General features: G+C 37.8%; 1 protein-coding gene across 8 annotated transcripts in view; it reads left to right on the plus strand.

Moving 5' to 3' along the window:
- Positions 1 to 20,625, plus strand: part of PPP2R2C (protein phosphatase 2 regulatory subunit Bgamma) — a 201,359-nt gene that overhangs the window by 128,114 nt on the left and 52,620 nt on the right. For all 8 annotated transcript variants that reach the window (XM_074904480.1, XM_074904486.1, XM_074904481.1 and 5 more), the window contains 3 exons: positions 15,059 to 15,156; positions 15,759 to 15,924; positions 19,998 to 20,110. In XM_074904480.1, the coding sequence (XP_074760581.1) occupies positions 15,059 to 15,156; positions 15,759 to 15,924; positions 19,998 to 20,110 (377 nt within the window). The remainder of the gene's footprint in view (positions 1 to 15,058; positions 15,157 to 15,758; positions 15,925 to 19,997; positions 20,111 to 20,625) is intronic.

Genomic DNA, 20,625 nt, shown 5'->3' on the forward strand with positions numbered 1-20,625 from the left:
AGCTTCTCTCTAATCATCGCTATAAAAGCAAAAGGAGAGAAGAAAGAGGGGGAAAGTGCACATAAAGCCCAGTCTCTTGGCTAGATTTCCAGATTGCTTAAGGCTTTAAAGGTCAAACACAACACCTTAGCTTAGTACCTCCTTAATTACTAGGAGACAACCTATAGAACATAGGAATAGTATGCTTTTGGCATTACTCAGCAAGCATCTGCACACTACATTAGTTCATGCTTTAAAATACTCTTGAAGTACAGCAGTATATTGGGAGGTCATTAATCTATCCTTACAAAGGCAAGTAAGTTTTGCCTCCAAGAGAAAAAGATACATTCATCTTACTGTCTGTACAAAATACTTGTGGTGCTTGGTCGTGTTGGTGATCTGCAAAGTCAGGGTAACACTGCCAGATTTTGTACTGTGATTAAGGATTCTGATGCAATGCCTGGCAAATTTTCTAGCCATTTTCTGTAGTTGACCATTGCTGCTCCCATTTGCTCTTGAACAAAACTCAGCATTGCTTTCACATACCTTCTAACCGTATTCTCTGACATAACAGACATGTCTGAAAATCAGTAAATGAGAAAAGAAAACCTTCAATACATTCAAACAACTTTTTTTGTTTGGTTGGTTTGATTTTTTTTTTCATATTACAGTGGTAAAGTTTGTATCTTTATATTTTTCTGTGGTAATTTATGTTTTTCTGATTATTCTGGCTTCCTTTGATTTCAAGGTAAAATCCTTAATTCTCTGCACTAATATATTAAATAGTGACTAGTTGAAATAACATTCTCATTGGCTATTAGTTGCTTCCTACTCCTCCCTATTACTTTTGCATATTTATATTTTTCTATGTAAATATGAAAGTAATTATTTAGAACAATAAAAGATCTGATTTTGTATTCCTGCCTGGTGTTTACATGTCTTTACTCATCCAAGTAATCTTGGTCAAGGGACAGTATTTGTGGATATTCATCTAGACTTAAATAAAGCAAGCCTCAGCTTGAACCTTGCTTGTGGTTAGTCATTGCTTTGTTAGGATTGACTTCTAATAATATTCTTTTGTTCTTGCACTTCATATACAAATTATTATTTTAATGATCCTTAAGTTTAATTTTGTGCAAATCAGATATGGAGGGATTTGCTGCCTGTTTTTCACTGTCAGATCAGTTTCTGTCTCTCCTTTTAAAGCCAATTTCTACACACAAGTTCAAATCCCTTAGATCAAGAATATGCTCATTTATAAAGATTATAATTGATTTTTTGGCCCTTTTTTTAATACTTTGCACTGTAAATGACATCCCAGTGGAGAATAATCATCATACAGATGTTTGAAAGCTCCTTCCTGCCGAGTATGGTAATTGAAGTCTATAAAGTGTCATCAGACTGCACATTGTTTCTAATTAGTACAAGGCAGTTTCTCTTAGCTTTGTATAGTTTTACTGGCCTCCTTCCTTCATTATTTTACCAGCTGGCTAGTAAATCTTGTCAGTTACTCAAAAACCAGATGAAAAGCATGAGATCTTTCTGGGTGGTTCACAGTGTCTTGCTTTCCTTTACCAAAAATGCCTTTTTTTTTGTATGGTTTGATGCTGACTTCTGAAGCTGTCAGTAAGATTTTAGCTCCAACTGGCCAGGTACTACTGTGACATCTCTTGAAAGACTCTTGATCTCACATCATCAGGAGAAACAATAAATTTCTTTCCTCATAATAGGGCCTTTATGATAATGATTCTCATTTGTTTATTTTCTGAAAAAGGAACTTTTTTTAGTAACTTCTTGATGGTTGAATGTTTATGGCAGACAGTTTCCCAAATCAACAGTGAATCTTCAACAAGGGTATTCTTCAGCGGAACAATCAACTGTGGGATGGAAGTGGGCAGATATAAGAATTTCTTCTATTGAAAGGAGCGCAAAAAATTGTGCAAAATCATTGGGGGAAGAAAAACTTTACTGCCTGTTTCAGCTTTTGTGTGTACTCAGGTACAGGTCGAATTCTGAGGTCCTTACTGACAGTTGGATTGTACCTCCACGACTGTATGTCCCCCTGGCAGGTTAGTTGAGCCTAGAGTAGTGTCTCTGTTTTTCCTCATGTTTTGCTGCAAGCTCTTTTTGCCTTAAACAATCTGAGAGTTTACAGGACTTTAAAAGAGAGACAGAGGTAAAGAATTTGCAAGCCCTGGCTGCTTTCTTCAGGCATGCATTGTAAGCATAAGGGATACTGAAATAAGAGCTAGCTCCCTTTGTGATAAGACTCTGAGGCGGAACTCCTGATCTTTTTTTTTTTTTTTTTTTTAAGGTGAAATTTGTATTTCTCCCTTACATGTGGTGAACACATTGTCAGAATATTCAGGTAGCACACCCAAAATATGTCATGATGCATTGTTTACACAATTTCTTGTTGATTTCAGTCAAATGACAATCCAATAATGTAAAAGTCCATATTTTGCTTGGCAATTGAGGAGGTTCAAGGACACCTATGTGAATACCTAACAGACAATAATTTGTTGAGCTGCCATATATTCTAAGTCACCAGACTAAAGTTTAGGAGGCCAATTTGATCCTCTCCAAATGACAGCATCCTGAGGAAATAATTTTGTTTCTACAAAATTTCTGTGTTTGGGAAAACAATACATAACAGCTATGATCTGGAGAAGTCCTGTAGTGTAAATAATTGAAGAACTCCTCCATACTGGTTTCAGTGAAAAGTATACTTAGTACAAACAATATATTTAATACAATATTGCTACACACTGGACCCTCCAGTTAGTGCAAAGTGTGTGCAGCAGCAACATTCTCACATGAATTAGCTGCTAATTTTGCAAACTCATATGAGGCTATTAAAGTAAAACCAGCATGTATTTGATCTCAGGTGCTGTTCATAGCAAAGTGCAGTGACAGGTTGATTTCTGAAGTAAAAAGCGTTTATTTGCTACTTTGCTGTTAAGTATTGCATCACTTACAAGGTGAAATAAACAATGTGACATAAAGATATTGTTGTGGTGAGCCAGTTTTTTCCAGGATTAAGAAATGGTGTCTGTGTCTGCATTTGTCCCCGTCAGGGCAGTGTGAGGTCTGGTGTCAACAGCAAGCTGGTGCCAGGCCTGTGGAATGCAGTGCTTCACTCAACAACCCTTTGGCAAATTTTCCAGTATCTACTCTGTGGTTCTGATTTGGGTAAAACTTTTCTCTTATCACGGTCCTTTGAACAACTAACCAGTGTGTTGTTTCTCTACTGCTTTGCCTCAGAGAAATCTGTCAACACTTTTTCGCTTCCTTCAGTATTTAATGGATATGTCAACATTGCTTAATGGAGGATTGTGAAAAGGTATGTTTTTTAGTTAGCTCTGAATGTAGTGGTGTGTCCTGACAGCAGTGATGTCTTGGGCACAGCATTGTGCTAATGTTTTTACATTGGCTCTGATGCCGGTTCAGTCAGTACTAGCTCAGATTTTTCTCTGCAGTGCTCTTCTGCAATGCATAAATAGACCCTCATGCAAACAAAAATTCAGAAGCATCTCAACTACATATCCATCATTTATAATTATAGTGGGATTAAAATAGACTTGAGGCTTCAGTTGGCCTTATGCCTCAGAACTGCTGTATTGCAGCAAAGGCTGCTCTGCTTTAAGAGCACAGCAATAATTTCTGTGGACTGTGTTTTAACAACTGGTGATGATTGCAAGGCACAGCTTCAAGGATATTGGGATATTGGAAGCCTTGCACTTCTTTCAAGGGCTTGGTGTCTAAATGTTATCTGTGTGGGCTGCAAATTAGCAGCTCTCAAACTATATGGCTCCAGGAGGCATGGCCTTGGGAAAGATGCTTGTAGATTTGTGAGCCATCACCCTATGCTTTGAAGTCCCCCTGATCTGGGGAATATCCTAAGAAAATTCCTCTAGGTCTGTCTTTGTAGAGGACACAGAAATCTGACCTACTGACAGGTTTTTTTCCAGACCATTTTGGTTTGAAGTTTTTCAGCGTTAACAATATGTTGGCAAAAGCTGTATTTTGCATTTAACCTTTTGATGAAGAAGGAATGATTGCACTTAGTGTTAAAACAGGATAGGCTCGAAGCTTTGAAGTCCATGTTCTCCAGCTGTGAATGCACTGGGAATGGTCTGAGTTCCTGCTTGCAATATTTTATTATTAGACTGGAAAGACCTTTCAGGGCTGTTTTATGTAATTACTGGGTTACTTACATACTGCTACATTCCTCAGAGTAGGAAAAAAGTTTTAATTGCCAGCAAACAGTTGCTGTTTTAGACCATGTCTGTAGCATTTGTAATATACACTGATCTAGTCCTGTTACGTAATTGATGTCCTTCGGGAATATCCCAAAACAGGAATGCTTATTTCCTGAGGCTTTTAGCAGTATTTGAAGTTTATTAGACACGGACTGGGGAAAGGTGCATTGATTTTTTTAATGTCTTCTGTTCTTTAAGTAATTTTTTAAATGAGTAATTGTAGAAGTATGATGCATTTAAACTTGAGGGCAAATTTATCGTTGGGTTTTGCACACTCCAGCTATCTAGAGTTCAATCTTTCAGGGCCAGGAGTTCCTGACATAATAGGGTGATTTAGCATGCTCTTCACTTTAAGTAATCCCATCTTTCCTCACATTTATGAAGTTGGATATGTGTGTATATATATATAAAATAAAGACTTTTGCCTTTCATGAACTGAATCTTATGAGATGAGCTTTTAGACCAATATAAAGTTGCATAAGGCACTACTACATTTCTATATTATTTCCACGTTCATATCAAACCTTAAAACAGTAGGGTTGATAGTGAAGCTGATACAGAACAGTTGTCCTGCTCATTTTTAGACAGCTTAGGAGCAGTGTTTGGTGTTCTATCAGTAGCATCAACCCATGTTAGCATCAAAAAATCTGATTTTCATGGTCTTGGGATCATTATATAAACTTGCTGAAGAGATCTTGATGCAAACAAGAACTAATTGCATGATCTTTGAGCTTGGCTTTAGTTTACACGCTTAAGCCAGCCATACTGCCTGATCTGAAAGGTCACAAACACTGATTTCAGAGGATGCTTAGAATGGATCTAATATATTATGATGTGCGTGATCTTATCAAAGAAGTATTAGGCACTCCCAGAAGTCCCACAGTTATATGATCTTGTGACAGACCCAGAGGCAAATTCAGAGTTGTCAGCTGAATTGCCTTTGGAACCTGCCAAGCAAACAGATGCTAATGTTAGATGAGTATCTACATGGCTTGGCATGCAGCTCCCAAGCCCTGTGTGTGACCTTAGCTTGCTGGTCCAGTGCTGGATGTTCAGTGATGGCTGAGTTAGAGCTATTATGTTGCTCATGGTATTTGGATAGAGTTTATTTGGATCCTGTAGTCAAAGTGTCCAGTCAGTAGATTTAAACACTACATCTACCCTCACACATTAGGGTTGAGAAAAGCAAATGCAGTTTGTTTTCCCTGTGCGAGTTCTACAGGCTCCTGAGCCCCCTGTACTCTGGGAAATGCTTGCCTCTGCCAGTTGTTGCAGAAAGCCATAACATAATTTGACATAGCAGAGTGTGAGTGTTGTTAGTCTATGTGCTACACTGATTCCTGTGAGTTGCAGTCACTAAGTACATCTGCCTGAGTAAATGGAATGGGAGTACTGTGACCAGCTGGCATGGAGGGGCCCATGCCTCTGAGGGTGACATTGCACCCTGTTTCCAAAAAATTGTGGCTGCGTGCGTGATACCTGTTGAGAAATGTCCCCAGCTTGTGATAACCCCTGAGCTATGCCAAAGTGGTGTTTGGGGGAGAGCAATTTATCACAGCCAAAAGCCTGTCAAGGTCCACTCTTAGCAATTTAACAGCATGAATCACAGCACTGCAAAGCCCAAGAATGTCCTGGAGCTCTCCTTCATTTACTAGCACAGATATGGCGACTGTGTCTCTGCTTTCCTTGTCATCACTCTGTGCTTAAAGACTCTGGCTCTAGTCCAGCTCCTAGCTCTATCCCTTCAAGATTTTAAAGATTATATCCCCCCTGGTTCACCCAAAAGCCTACTCACTGGGACTTTTTCTTCCTTGGTGCATGCTGTTGTAAGGCTTTGTCTGTTAGGGCTCCATCACTATATTCATTTAACAACATGCATACTCATTTGAATGGAATACGGGAACATTTAAGTCTCTAGACAAGTGATTAAGAACTTTATTAAATAGAAATGTTTTGCTGAGCCACAGCCTGGGTTATCTGTCCCTTAGTATGTATATAATCAAAACTGCTTCTCTGATCTTAGATAAAAACTCTGGAGGATCTGTTTCATTTTTTCCTTTGTGTAAAAAGGAATGCTAACATTTCCTTACTGACTTCCTTGGGTTGCTGGGGGCTTTAATGCCCGGAAAGCACTTTGAACATGAGAACTGCTGTGACAGAATTACTGAGAGCTTTGCTTCTGGAATTTAATTGCTCAGTTAAAGGGGGGGGGAACAAAGAACCAGCTGGCAGTGAAATTCTATTGAAGTTTGTATGTAATACATAGGAAATAACATTCATATTGAATCTGTTTATTCAGGATTGTGTTTTAAATTTTGGATGGCTTTTCATTATCCCTTGATAATTTTTAAATTAATGATGTTCCTTTAAAATTCTAAATATGGGTGGGATTTTTTTTTTGTTCTTGTCTTATAATACCCTTTTTTAGCTAAACTTGATGTTTGCTTATTGTGGATCATTGCAATTATTATGAACAAGCATAATAACTTCTGGCTGAAAGCACAATTAGTATATTTTAATAATTTGTGCACTTTTCATTTTTGGCATTTATTTGCTCCAAAATGAGGGGTGAGGTTCAAGGTCTTTCTATTCTCTCAATAAAACCCCGTTGCCTAGCATTTTTAACACTTGGCAGCATCATTCCTAATCTGCCTTTTGCTGGCAGCCAGGCTGTGCAGCTCCTCGGTGGGAAGTAACATGGAGCTGAGCAGAAGCTCCCAGCTCAGGCAGGCTTCCTTCTGTGAGTATCAGTTTAAACCCCACTCTGGAAATTGTAAATACATGATGTGATGCCCATGGCTATTTTCTCCTTTTTGCCCTTCAGTGTTGGTTGGTAAGAGGAGTGGACTAGCACGTTTCCCAATTGTGCTTTAGCTTAGATGAGTGTCTCATCTGACAGCAAAGAAAGAAAGGAAGGTCCAGCTGCATTCCCCCCCCCCCCCCCCCCCAAAATCTCGGAAGATTAAATAAATTTCTAGCATGTGTTACACAGTGTAACCTGTGAAGATGATTTTAGGGGTTGTGAATTTTAGAAGTTGACTGTGCATATCTTTATGCTAAAATAGAGATGGATCTGTGGTGTTTTCTTAGTTTCAAGTGTTACTTTTAAGAATAGCTATGAGCAGTGTTACTGAAGAGCTTAGATTTGCCAAAGGTGAAAGGCTTTCTAGTGAGTTTTCCAGTTTGTTCAGGTTGAAAGGGATGGAAGGATCAGTGCTTCCCAGGCTTCGCTGCTTTGGACATCCTCAGCAGCTGAGGTACCTGCTGGAATCAGTATATAGGAAGGACTGCCAGTCTCAGCGCTCAGAGGCTGCTACGTTACTGCAGGTGATGCAGTACCACTATTTGGGAGCACCTAAATAGGTATTAAAAGGAAATGTAGGGAGCTTTTTATCAGTCCACTGAGTATTTTAGATTATGAAGGCACAAAGCAATGCACTTAGTGACTCCAGCAAGGATAACAGTAACATTAATTAGGCATTCTGCAGAACTAACAACTGAGGCTTTGGTCTCACTGTTTTAAGCAGGTCACCTTGAACATGAAGAAACTGAAGTGCATATCAACTGTAGCCAAAATTTTGAGAAATGTGTCCTAATTTTCAGCTACACTACATCTGACAAATGTTCCTTGACCTTATTTGCTACTGAAGTAGTGGGAAACTTTCCATTTACCTCAGTGGGCAGAAGGTCAAGTCTCTTTTGACTCTTTTCCAGGAGGCCTTGTACTCTATAGGAGGGAGATGGATGCCAGAACCTCTGAAATAAGGGCTTTCAACTTTTACATTAGGAATAAAAGTTGGGAGGGTCACTTTACGAAAAACTGACTCTCAGTGACTTGTATTCAATATGAAGTGGGTTTTTAGCACAGAACCCAGAACCCACATAATCTATTTTAGATATTTGTCCTGTAGGCAATTTTTTTTTTCCACATTGACTGCTCCAATAGTTGGGTGTCATTTCCTGATTTTGTAATTTGAGAAATAGAGCTAGAAATTAGCATGTGATTAAAAAGCGGTTGAAAACATTTTCTAAACTCTTAAAATAAATACATACAAAAATATTGGAGAAAAAAGCCCCCAACTCTATTAAAGCTCAAGGCTAGAAACAGTGGTCATAGGTGCTCATAGATGGGTTGCAAATACTGGATTTGGTTTTCAGATTCCGTTTCAAGTAAATTCTGTTGAGTGAGCACAGAATCTACATTCAAATATTCTGAATGTGCTTTCTTTGGTCCCTGAGGATATAGGGATACATGGACCTGTGAAACTCACTGGTATCATGATGGTCTCATGATCAGCCAGGGCTGATGCAGGCCACCAACATGTGTGCATGTAGCATTTTTAAAATCCCAAATTTGGAGATTAAAGATGGAAAAAAGGGAGAGATTTGCTCAGTGCTTGCCAAGATTTGAGGTTAGGAAATCTGTTGCTTCCTTTTTTTTTTTTTTTTTTTTTTAGTATTATTTACTCTCATCCCCAGCTGAGGTGTTCTTGTTTCAAACGGCCTTTCAAGAGCTGTTCAGCATTCGACCCTCTGGTTTTGGATTTCACATCAGGGAGAGATTGTTGTACTCAGGAGAAAGGTGGTATTTAGCTTGATAAACTTCCGTGTTCTTCCTTGTCAGGATTAAATGAGGCTGCTTGGATTTTGCCCTCAATGTATTTGCCCTTGCTAGCAATGAAGCCAGACAAGGAAAACAACTACGTGAAGCATAGTGGACACACATTTCTGGATTTCTTTCTGTTATTGATTGATCACCTTGTTTCACTGATCCCTGAAGCACTTATGCTATTAGCATCTATGCTCGAAGTTTGCTTTGGCCAAAACCAGCTTCCTTTTATGTTTTGCATTGGCCATACATCTAACATGGAGCAAACACTTACCGTTTTGCAGCACAAAATCCATCAGGTTTAAAAGTCATAATAAATGAGAAAAAAAGCAAAGGGGAAAGATTTGCTAGGGTGACAGATATCCCAGGGGAAAAGGGGCAGGTAGATACTTGATTTCAAACTACTTTCTTCTGCTGTGGCATTTCCTTGTGCTCTTTCGTGCTTTCTCAAGCTCTTGTGTGTGCATGTGCTCTCTCATGTACACTTCTTTTGCACCCTTTCTCATGTGCTTTCTCTTCTTAAAATGTTTGGGTGCTCTTTCTCTCAGTCTCTCCATCTTGTGTATCCTTGCGCTCTTTTTCTCTCATCTGTCATTCTCATATGGCCACCCAACTCTTCACTGGCTTGTAATTTATGTTGTTTTGGTGACTGGGAGAGGTGATCAGGTAGTTTGTGTGCAGGTCAACAAAATGTCTACCAGTAGAGTGGAGTTGGCTTTCTGGTATATTGTCTTTTGGCATTAAGTTTTTGAGCCAGCCAAGGTGAACAGTGTGATGTGTGAGATTTTGCATTGTGTTTACTTGGATTTTGAGGAATAGTTTCTGGTGTCATACAATCCCTGGATCCAAGATGGTGAATAACAGTGCTGTGAACCAGAGTGTCTGTGTGTTACAGAGTCTGCTGCTTCTAGTAAGAAATTTTTCTGTTGTCAAGGATCTCTCTGCCAGCTGTTTCAGAAAAGGATTCATCTGATCTTCCTACGTTTGAGGTTTTGCATACCTTGTTTTCTAGCTGCTTGAGGAAACCTTTGAAACTTTAGCCTAAAAAAAGGTAGCAGGCTTTTTCTTTACATCCATTTTTTTTCTCTTTTTTTTTTTGTGGGTTTTTTTGTTGGTTTTTTTTTTTTTTTGGTATCCAAATCTAAACTAAATTCTGACAACACAGCTCACTGTAATGGCCTTCCCTTCACATGAGATACTATAATACTGTTCCTCTTTTATCTACCATTTGTCCTTTTGTTTTATGGCTCTCTTTGTTGCACACTTCTTTGTTGTTTCTTCCAGATTATGCTCCTAGGGGACTTTTGTATCAGTATGACTGAACATTGCTTGCAGCCATACCAGATTGTGCTGTGATCTTATTGGATTTCACAAACCGAGGTTAGGCCAGGTCAGAACTTGGTTGAAATAATGTAGACTACAAGATTGCCTGCTAGCCACTGGGAACATGCACAACAAAAACCTGACCTAGATGCTGACTCAGTCTGCTCAGGCTGACAGCATTGCCATGCTGATTGTGGTGGGTGTGATGTAAAGAAGTTCTGACCTGTTCTGGCTGGTAGGATTTCACAGCTTTTTTCGAGAAAAGAATTGATGTTAATTCCAGTGTTCTGGCCCATTCCAAATCCATTATTTCTCTATCAGGATTACACTGCAATTCAGCAGAATCTTATATTCTCTGATCTTCTTTTCTCTGTACTGTTGCATGCTGTTGTTTGCCCTCAAAACTTGCTACTGCTGTCGAAAAAGCTACATTTTTGTGCTGGGCAAAATACTTCTGAAACTTTCTTTGCTTTCTTTATCTTCTGAAGCAAAATAAAGTATCCCAGGGCCTTCAAATGAAAGGCCTCAGAAAGGTAGAAATTATTAGTGAAAGTAACATACAGAAAATTACAGTTGAGCTTTTCTTAGAGTTGCTTGAGGTTTCTTACTAAAATACTATTAAGATGCATATATGTTCAAATTTTGCTTCACTGAGTGCATACTGTGTTAAAAATGGCATGCAAATATGCTAGTGTGACCCAAAATGATGCAAAGATTTATTATATAGATAAGGCATTTCTGATTATTATAAAGGTATTTGGACCCGTTTGTGTTATATAGGAATAAACTATTAAAACCCTTTAAAACAAACCTGTAAGAGGATAATAAGTGAACATTGAAACGTATGTGATGGTGTGAAATAAAGGCCAGAATTAATCTGGTCTGCATGTACCAACCTTTGTTTCATCCCACCCCACACTGAACCTGAGGGAGGGATGCTGGAGGGTTCATTTTCCTTCATCCATGCTGTAACAGTACTCATGAAGTTGAGGGAAGAGCAGTACAATCAGCTAGAGATATCTTGATGTGCACAGATGGACACTGATAGACTTAGACCTATTAGAAAAGCTGAATATATCTAGCTAAGTAGCAGCTGTTGGGTACAACATAGCCATTAAGCACATTTAAAGATTGTAAATTGTGAAAATGCAGAGGAATTAGTTAATGAGGTACAAAAGGGCAGAAGTGACTAGGAGTCAGGGAATGAAATACTTCAGACTGGATAAGGAAAGACTTCCTATCAGTTTAAGCTGTAGAGTTAATGTGATGTCTTTCTGTGAATATGTAAAATTAGTCTGGGGACTGAAGTCTGTAATGTGTTGTACTTGCTGGAACAATTTGCTGTGGCAGGATGTGGAACAGATGACCAGGTGTATACCCCCCTGGAGTACTTTCATCTTTCTAAGGTTTTCTCAGTCAGCATCTGTATTTTGGGTGTCCAGGTTGTGCTTTTTAACTGAGTGAAAATGTTGAGCATCTCGACTTTTAAATCCAAGTTTATATACATTTCTGCACAGACAAAATGAGGAATGTAAAAATGGAGCAGGAAGATTAATATTAGATAGAAGTTGGGATTTGTGATCTGATTGGAAACATTTGCCCATTGGCATTGAGATTACACAAAATTGTTCTTAATAGGTAAATTATCTCTGTCTGTGATGATGCTAATTGTTAGTGCAAAGCTTGGCACTGCCAGCAGAGATTGGAAGGTATAGTGCAGAAGAAGGCTGGAAGGAGTCTTTCATCTCTGCCATCCCTTGCCAAGGGCTTACTATACATGCAAATTCATCAGCTCTTCCATTGTGGAGTATTTTATATATCCTGGAGAGGGTGAAATCTGGTAGTTAATTGCTCTGTATGCTCAGGGGGCCATTCTCCAATGGAAGAATCTGCAGGATGGGACCGAAGTGGCTGATATTGCCACAGCATTAATAAATATGTAGGGGAATGTTCTGCAGAAGGGTACGAAGAGCTTTGTTGATTGATTCTGTTCCTACCTCCTCTGTCTTAGGAAAAGCCAGCCTGGCTAATCTTTTTTATGAAAACAGCATGACTAATGTTCACCTGCTGAAGAGATATGCTGGATAATTTTTTTTTTTTTTTTTTTTTTTTTGGCTGTTGTTTGCAGCTGTTATTTACAGGATCAATAAAAGTGATTTTCCAATTCAAGGATAATTTTTTACCAACAAGCTGCATAGCCTCTAAGGTTGGAATATTGGATCTGTTCTTTTTCAGAACAAGTTAATTTTAAAATGATAGGTAGTTTCCATTTCAGTATTAGTTTTTCTAATAGAAAGGAGGGATGCATCTGGAAGAAACATCTTGTAGGGGGGAGAATTTTGCCTCAGAACAACATCATTACACACTGCCCACTGATGCTTAATGTTTGCTTTTCTTTAAACAGTAATCATTTAACTGCACACAATATTTTAATGACAAATGCAATATAATAACAAAATGCAGAGCTGTTTTATTATAACCCTAGTTCAATTACTGTTGAAGTCTGTACAGATACTCCTGTGGACTTAACTGGGCATTGGCTGATAACCTCTGTAGAGTGCACTATAATATTTTGTGACCATAGAGAAGAGTATTTCATGCCATTGTGGAAGTATTCCAAGCCAATAGCAAGTGTATTTGCACATGTAAGTTCAAATACCATTCAATCCTTTTGCACAGTTATTTTATCTGATTCTTTTGTGATCTGTTGGGGAACATCACATATACATTACACATGTGCATGCACACACACACACAAACACACATATATTTTAATATCAAAATACTTAAATACATTCCTCCCCTCTGTATTTACTCTTCTTCCCCATTGCACGCTTAAGAGTCTCCATTCTAAAAGGATTGTCAGTATGAGACTTCTGCAGTTCTGCCTGTATGGGTGGAGTAAGATACGACTTTAAATGAGTAAAACCATGCAGGTATCATTTTATGAGCAGGAGCCCACACGTACTATCAGTATGAATTTTGCAGGATAAGAACAAAATAGCCAAGAAATGTTCTTCCACTGAAAGCGCTACAGATGAACTTTACATGCCAGAAAAGTTTAGATTTTTAGATTTTTTTTCTAAATGGCAATTTTTTAGATCAAACTCAAGTCATCCCAAGCTCCAGAGCATCACCAACCATAAGCAGAGTCTCTCTACTTGTCCTGTACTCTAATAAGACTAGAGCTTTTGGGGTTATTACCTATAAAATACAGTCTGTGTAAGTCCACATAAAAATCAAATGCCATTAACTTTAAGAAGCTTTAGGTTCAGACACAAAATATTGTATGTTGTCGTGTTCCATTTTTCTCAAGTCTACACATCCATATATTTTAAAAGAAAATAACATACATGCTTCATGATTCCCCCTTCCTCCTTTATATATGTCGTGAGTGGAGGAAAGAAGGACGACAGTTTGTTTGTTGTTTTGAACACAGAATAATTTGATGGTGAAGATTTCTTTAAAAAAATTAAAATATATTTTTCTTCAACATGATTAGGGTAAAGTTTCCTTTTTTAGATGGTGAATTGTTTATAACTAAGAATCTGGCTTTTGGATGGCTGTGTTGCTGATGAGAGCTACTGGCAATAGAAGCTTCCTAACACTTCACTGCTAGTTTATTAAAAGAATAATAGGAACAGATGTTTTCAATTCATAAAATGTATCAAGTAAATGGTACATCCACTTGTTATTTCAATTCCTTTGAATTTTAGTGAACTCATTTGGGGCTAGGTTTTCAAAAGAGCTTAGCCCACTGTTGCCTCATTGTTCTCAGTATAAACTGATGGATGATGAGCGTGTTTGAAAACCTCAGCTTTTTATGCCTAAAGGGGAGCCGCTAACTCCTAACGCTTCTAAAAATCTGGCCCATGTTTCTGATGAGTGAATACTGATCATTACAGAGAATTCATACATGCAATCTCTGAGTAATACCCTGTATTTGCCTGTGATTGTACATATGATGGCTTCTTAATTTACTATTGCACTAGGCATTTTAATTTAAATTATGCTAATAGTGGAGGATTAACTGTGGATTATGTTTCTAGCATTTACTGTCATACAAACAGAAGAACCAGTTCTTTTGCTCCTACAGTCTCTTTCTCTCTTCTCATCCTGATGTATAGTAATTTATACTCAAGACTGGCCTCAGGTTTTGATGAGGTTTCTTGTTTAAGCTGATGCAGTTGCTTAAGAAAAGGGAGTTGTTGAGAATTAGAAAAAGAAGAGACTGTGATCTTTTTATCTTCTGATGACACATTTTTATGGTGCTGAAATGATTTACGGAAAATGATGATTTAAATGTGCTCCTGCCAGCATTGCACAGTGAACATTTCTGGGTTTGCCTTCATTTCTCTGTGGTAGAACAGGATACAAGTACTTTGATTTTGCACTCTTGGCTTAAACACATATTTGAGAAAACTAGTGCTAGGGAGTTATATTAAAACCCTCATAAAGGGTGAAGAGTAAATAATTCATGCAACAGGACTGAGATGTTAGGTTGGTCCTTGCTAGAGGAAATAGCAGGAGACCAGTGGTGTTGATGTCCTCCGGTACTGGAAAAAGTGTTGTAGCAGCCTGAGATTGCTCTTCTTAAGGCATAACCTCTCCAGAGATCTCCTCCACTCCAAAACTGCAGATGTGCTGGAAACACATACTTGCCTTGTTACGTTTGCACTTGTTTCATTGTGTAGCAACCTTGGATTGTAATGGCATGCAGCCTGTTTGCATTAGTGACTTGCTGTTGAATTCATCTGTATTCCTTCAAATCCCTTATTTGTTGCATTTTTTTTTTTTTTTTTTTTTGTGGAGTGCTTGATATTTCTAATGGTTTTGTGTTGTAGTAGCAATCTAAAATCGACCTTTTTTCTCTTTTTACCTCCAGCTGATATTATTTCTACAGTTGAGTTCAACCACACTGGAGAACTGCTGGCTACTGGTGACAAGGGGGGTCGGGTTGTTATATTCCAAAGGGAACCTGAGGTATGTGAATTACTAATGTAGTCCTTAATAACATGTAAAAACATGGCTTTATGGTTAATACTTTAATTGGATCTAACTAGCAAACTTGTTTCTAAACTCAAGATTCAGTAAAACCTCTTTGGAGAGGAAGTGGAAGAGGGTAAGGATCTTATACTCAGAAGTTTTCTGTCCCAAACAAAAATGCTTCAAAGCTCCAAAATTCTAAGATAAGAAAAAAGAAGCTTGTATTTGTTCTACTTCTGCATTGGTTTAATAGCTTTTGCCTGTTTGATGGAAACCATTTCATTTAAAACAATGCCTTTGCTATCATACCTTTATGTTTTGCTTTTGAATTCAGTCAATCTGCAGTATCTTTTGTGGAAAGCTTTCCTGAATAATTGACATTTCTTCAAAAATCCTGCCTTTTACTAAATATTGCTCCAATACTTACAGGAAATTTCATTCCTATAGAAACAAATCTGTCTATATGATGTTTTAGATAAGAAATTAAATTATAATTTCAACATTTTTATATTTATAAGGCTGCTTATACATTTTTCCTAAAATATGGAGCTATATTGTCATCATAAACCACATGTTTTTGTTGTTCTTATTCTCCATAGAGTAAAAATGAGCCTTACAATCAGGGGGAGTACAATGTTTACAGCACTTTCCAGAGCCATGAACCTGAATTTGATTATTTGAAGAGCTTGGAGATAGAAGAAAAAATAAACAAGATCAAGTGGTTACCGCAGCAAAATGCAGCTCACTCGCTTTTATCAACAAATGGTAAGATAGATGAGAGTATATAGGACATATCAGCATTTTGCTTTTGTGCATTTTAGTGCTGACTGTCTATATTTGTTCATTTTAATCTACTGTTTTATTAATTTTCTCTTTCAGAGTTTACTAAGACTGTCATACTGACTCTGATATTTATTTATGTATTTTATTCATAGTCATAGGGTTTCTTCTATTGACTGTCCATAGACATTTAGAGACCTATCCATTTTTGCTATTAACATTCAGTGCTATCCTGAAATAAATTTTGTGACAAAGGCATCACCTTACTCAGCAGCTGTGTTTCATTGGAGATTTAGAATTTTGTCTGCTATGTTTGTCATAACTTTTATTCTTTGTAGATGTGTAAATGAATGTAGGTGAGAGAGATAAATTTCTTTTTCTTTTCATTCATTATCATCAGAATGGTTTATTTAAGTTCTAAAGAGCTCACAAATCCAAATCTTTGGAAGGCAGTAGAAATAATCGTAGGATGTTGATAGTGACTCATCTTTCTAACATGCTTAAAGCCTGTAGATTAGAAAAATGCAGTATTATTGTTAAAAGGAGTTCTGCAGGTGTGACATAGGGAGAAGAAACTGAATGGAGCCTAACATGCACAGGTGTCATTTAGAAAACATTCGGACACACACAACATCTATTATTACGGGTGATGCATGGGACAAAAATACCTAATTTTAAATCTCAGATCTCACTGTAATCAGAAAAGAATTTTTTTTGTAGAAGTTTGAACATAACTGGGAATTGCTGGTAGAAAAATAGTGTAATTTCACTTTTGGGAATTGACGCTTTAGGGCAAAGTGATTACTTCTAGTTAATTATAGCAATAAATAATATTTACATTAATTCGTAGTACATAGCAAATTATTTTATGTTTTGTAGTCCGTTTTCCTTAAAGTTGTTTGACTTTTTGGGGCCACTGTTGCAATATTTGAAACAAAACATACCTGTTATAGCCAGGTGATTTGTGTTAATTTAATGATTAGTTTACTCCTGTACTTCTGCCATGGTCAAAATATCTCTCCAGATAACTCACTAAGAATGGCTGCTTCCAAGTACATGATACAAAAGCAGATTATTAAAAGTAAACCTCTCCATTTTCATTTTAAAGTTTATTTTTGGAAACACTGAGGAATACAGCCGAGTCCTCCGATACACTGCTTTTACAGTTGGTCTAATAGACCTTTCTATCAGTTTTCTGGTTAATATTAATATGGGAGGGGAGAAAGGAAGAAATAATCAGTCTTAGTGTTGCTATGGGTTAATCCAGTTCAGGCCACATTGAGCAAGCCTAGGACCTGGCAAAATACTTTGGCCCCTGGTTTTTGCCTCATCTTAATTCTGGAGCATCCTGGCAGACCTCTTTATGGTAAGAAGAATGGAAATGGTGCCACTAGCATAGCCTTTGGATTTTGGCTTTGAATTACAAAACATTTTTATGTGCCAAGGAGGATTCCTAGCTACCTGGCACAGGTTGAAGTTTGAACATTCACCTCTTGGCATGCTCTTAAAGATAGTTTTAACTTTAGGATACAGAAGGCCCCTGTTGAATTCCTCACTGCCTCACAGATTACCTGTGAAAAGTCATTGTCAATGCATATCAATTCCATGCCTACAAAAAGGAATAACAGTATTTTCCCTAACGTGTAGAAAATGAAGGCATAACCTGTTGCACATGCTCATACTGGGTAGGTCGTAGAAACATCTTGAGTACTGGTTTATATTTACTAATTTCTGAGCCTGATATTTTAATGCAGTTGTTCATATTTTGCTCTCTGGTAGTTTAGGATCTAAATCACGGTTTTGGTCAGAAAAATGAGAACTGTGAAACAGGATCCTTTGTTTTCACAGGCACAGGTGGACAGTGCCCACTGAAGTTGCTGGAAGGAGCATCCTTCTGTTAAGGGAACATGAGGGGAGAGTCCATCTTAATCTCACCCTCAATATATGACTTGAGAAGTCTGCACCTGCCCAAATCTGTTTCCATCCTCCCAAGTAGGACTTTGTCTGAGGCTGTTTCTGTACAGGTCACCTCTCTCAGAGGGGATCTTGGTTCCTTTCCAGTTCAGACGTTATCAGCTAAACTTTGATTGCAGCGTCTTAATTAATGGAGGCAGAAGAAAACCATCAAGGCTTTTGAATCCCACTGTGGACTTGTAGTGCTTGCAGTTAGCAAATTTCTGGTTTGGACTGTAAACTGAACTGGTTAAATTATTAGGATTCATTGATATCTTTTCTACCAGAATATATTTGGGCTACTTTTGATGTGAGTTACATCGGGTAGACCAGAATTTTGCCCATACAGATCCTTTCATCTCAGGATTGCAGACTGCTTACCAGACATTAATTAATTTAAACTTCACAACACTCTTGAGACTGAATGAATACTGAACCTCACAGAGATGTTTCTATATTTTGTGAAATATAAGCATGCTTAGAATTTCTAGGGAGTTTTTAAAGTCTAGAGGCAGATGAAAGAGAAGAAAACCAACACATGTGATAACCTTAACTGCTAATAAAATAGTTTTCACTCAGGAAACAGATTGGTTTATCAACAGCAGTCAAGTCCAACATAAGAAAAAGCACAAACAATTTTCCAATAATTATTTTACAATTGCTGTAAAATGGATAGAATAGGTAAGCAGGAATGTGCTATTTACATGCAATAAAAATCCCAAGTGCACGATGTGGCCTGTATGTATTTTTAATAATTAATTAATGTGACCAATACAAATGCAATGTATTGCATATTTAAATAGAGCTTTTTATTTGCAGATTGAACTGAACTATTATTCTGTAGATTGGTCAAGTGTAATATTTTTGTTGCTTGAAAATTAGCATATCAGTATTATTAGGAGATGCATAATAGTAAAAACACTCAGAGTATTGGAGGGATAGATTTTAAAACAAAAAATGTAAAAATTAAAGTTGCTAGAGAAATGCAAAGTGGCTCCTGTATTCATAAATCCTGCCTTTAAAATGATTTATGATAGCATTTTAAAGAAGTGTTTGGATCACCCACGTTGGGAAAAGAATTGTGCTCTGCTATGTACTTGGGGACAAAGGGGTAAAGGAAGAAAGTGGGATGAAATCAAAAATGATGCAGGAAATAAGGTTAATGAAAGCTGTGGTGGCAGCTGAAGTGCAGAAGCTTTGGAAAGGCTTTGGCTGCTTCATTAAGAGATGAGTGAAACAACCGCTAGAAGCTCTGGGACGGATTTTTTGCAGAAGAGTTGGCATTGATTTTACAGCCTAGGGAGTGTTAGGGTTGGCAGGTTGGGTGCACGACCAGAGTGGGAGTGGATGATCAATGTTAGGGAAATCTGCAGCTTCAACTACTACGAAAAGAAGGACAAACTCCATCTGAAATGTTTGAAACATCTATTTGTTGGCCAAAAAGAGTTTAGATTTGATTCCATTGCATGTAAGATTTTATTTTTCCCCCCCTCACTTCTCACTGTTACCCTTACAACACAATTCTCTCAGGTTTTTTTCTCAGTTATTTCTCAGTTGTTTTCCCTTAGGAGGGAGAAATGCCTTATTTTTCACACAGCTTTTCATTTGCTGGAGCTCCTGGTGTTACGCCAATACACCACTGCCCATTCCCGTAATGGGCCAGGCAGGTATCATTGGTCTGTCTGGCTACTCCATGCTGCTCTTGTGCTGTTTATAAGTAACCTAGCAAACTGGCTTTAGTATGAAGATTATTTCCTTGAAAGCTGAATTGTCAAACTGAGCTTCAGCAGTGAACACTGAGTGGTTTTGGTCTGCTCCACCTGCAAACTGCCAAGATGGATAAGAGAGCAGCATGTGCACTACATATTCTGCATGCTCTGTCAGCTGCCAGGAAGCTCTGATTCGGTTTGAAGGTATGGGGTGTGCTTTATGAGTATTTTTGCTGTTGGGAACATTTTCTGGATGTGCAAAATTAAGTGACCCAGACTGTTTCAGCATGGGACTTGTCTGAACCAAGGTGTAGAAACTTTTTTAAGGAATATATTATGAGAGGTAACCACATTCACAATTCCTATCCTGACAGTTGTTTGTCTTTTCTTTTAAAGATAAAACAATCAAGTTATGGAAAATTACTGAAAGAGATAAGAGACCAGAGGGGTACAACTTAAAAGATGAAGAAGGAAAACTTAAAGATCTTTCTACAGTAACATCACTGCAGGTAAGCTGCTCTCTGTGTCCCAAATGCAGTTGTTTCTGTACGAAGAAGGTAGTCATGGGTGCTAACTCTGTAAAATACTTAAATATGTACCTAATGCAAAGCATATATATGATTGAAGTTTTAGCTGACTGATAACAGTCTTGAATCTGTCACACATTTTCAAGTCTCAGATGCTTTATGATGTAGTAACCAACTCAAATCTGTTTAGAGAATTTATGTTAGTTTTATTTTTCCTGATAACATTCTCTTTGTGTGACTTAATGTGCTTTCACACAGGGTTCTTTAGCCTGGTGTGTTGGAAGCATTCTACTTGTAATTAATATTAAACAGTGCTCTTACCCCATTCAAAGCAGCAAATTGAAAGACAGTATGCCAATTTTTTGTCTCATCTTTATTTCAGTAGAGTAAAGGAATTATCTCCTATCTGAAGAGTGGGGTTTGTAGTAATTTGTGTTCCAGTGAACATGAGGTTCTGCATTGCTGAACAGATGCAGTCATGGAGCTCATACAAGTGT

This window comes from Athene noctua, chromosome 4 (assembly GCF_965140245.1).
Source record: "Athene noctua chromosome 4, bAthNoc1.hap1.1, whole genome shotgun sequence".
Lineage (NCBI taxonomy): Eukaryota > Metazoa > Chordata > Aves > Strigiformes > Strigidae > Athene > Athene noctua.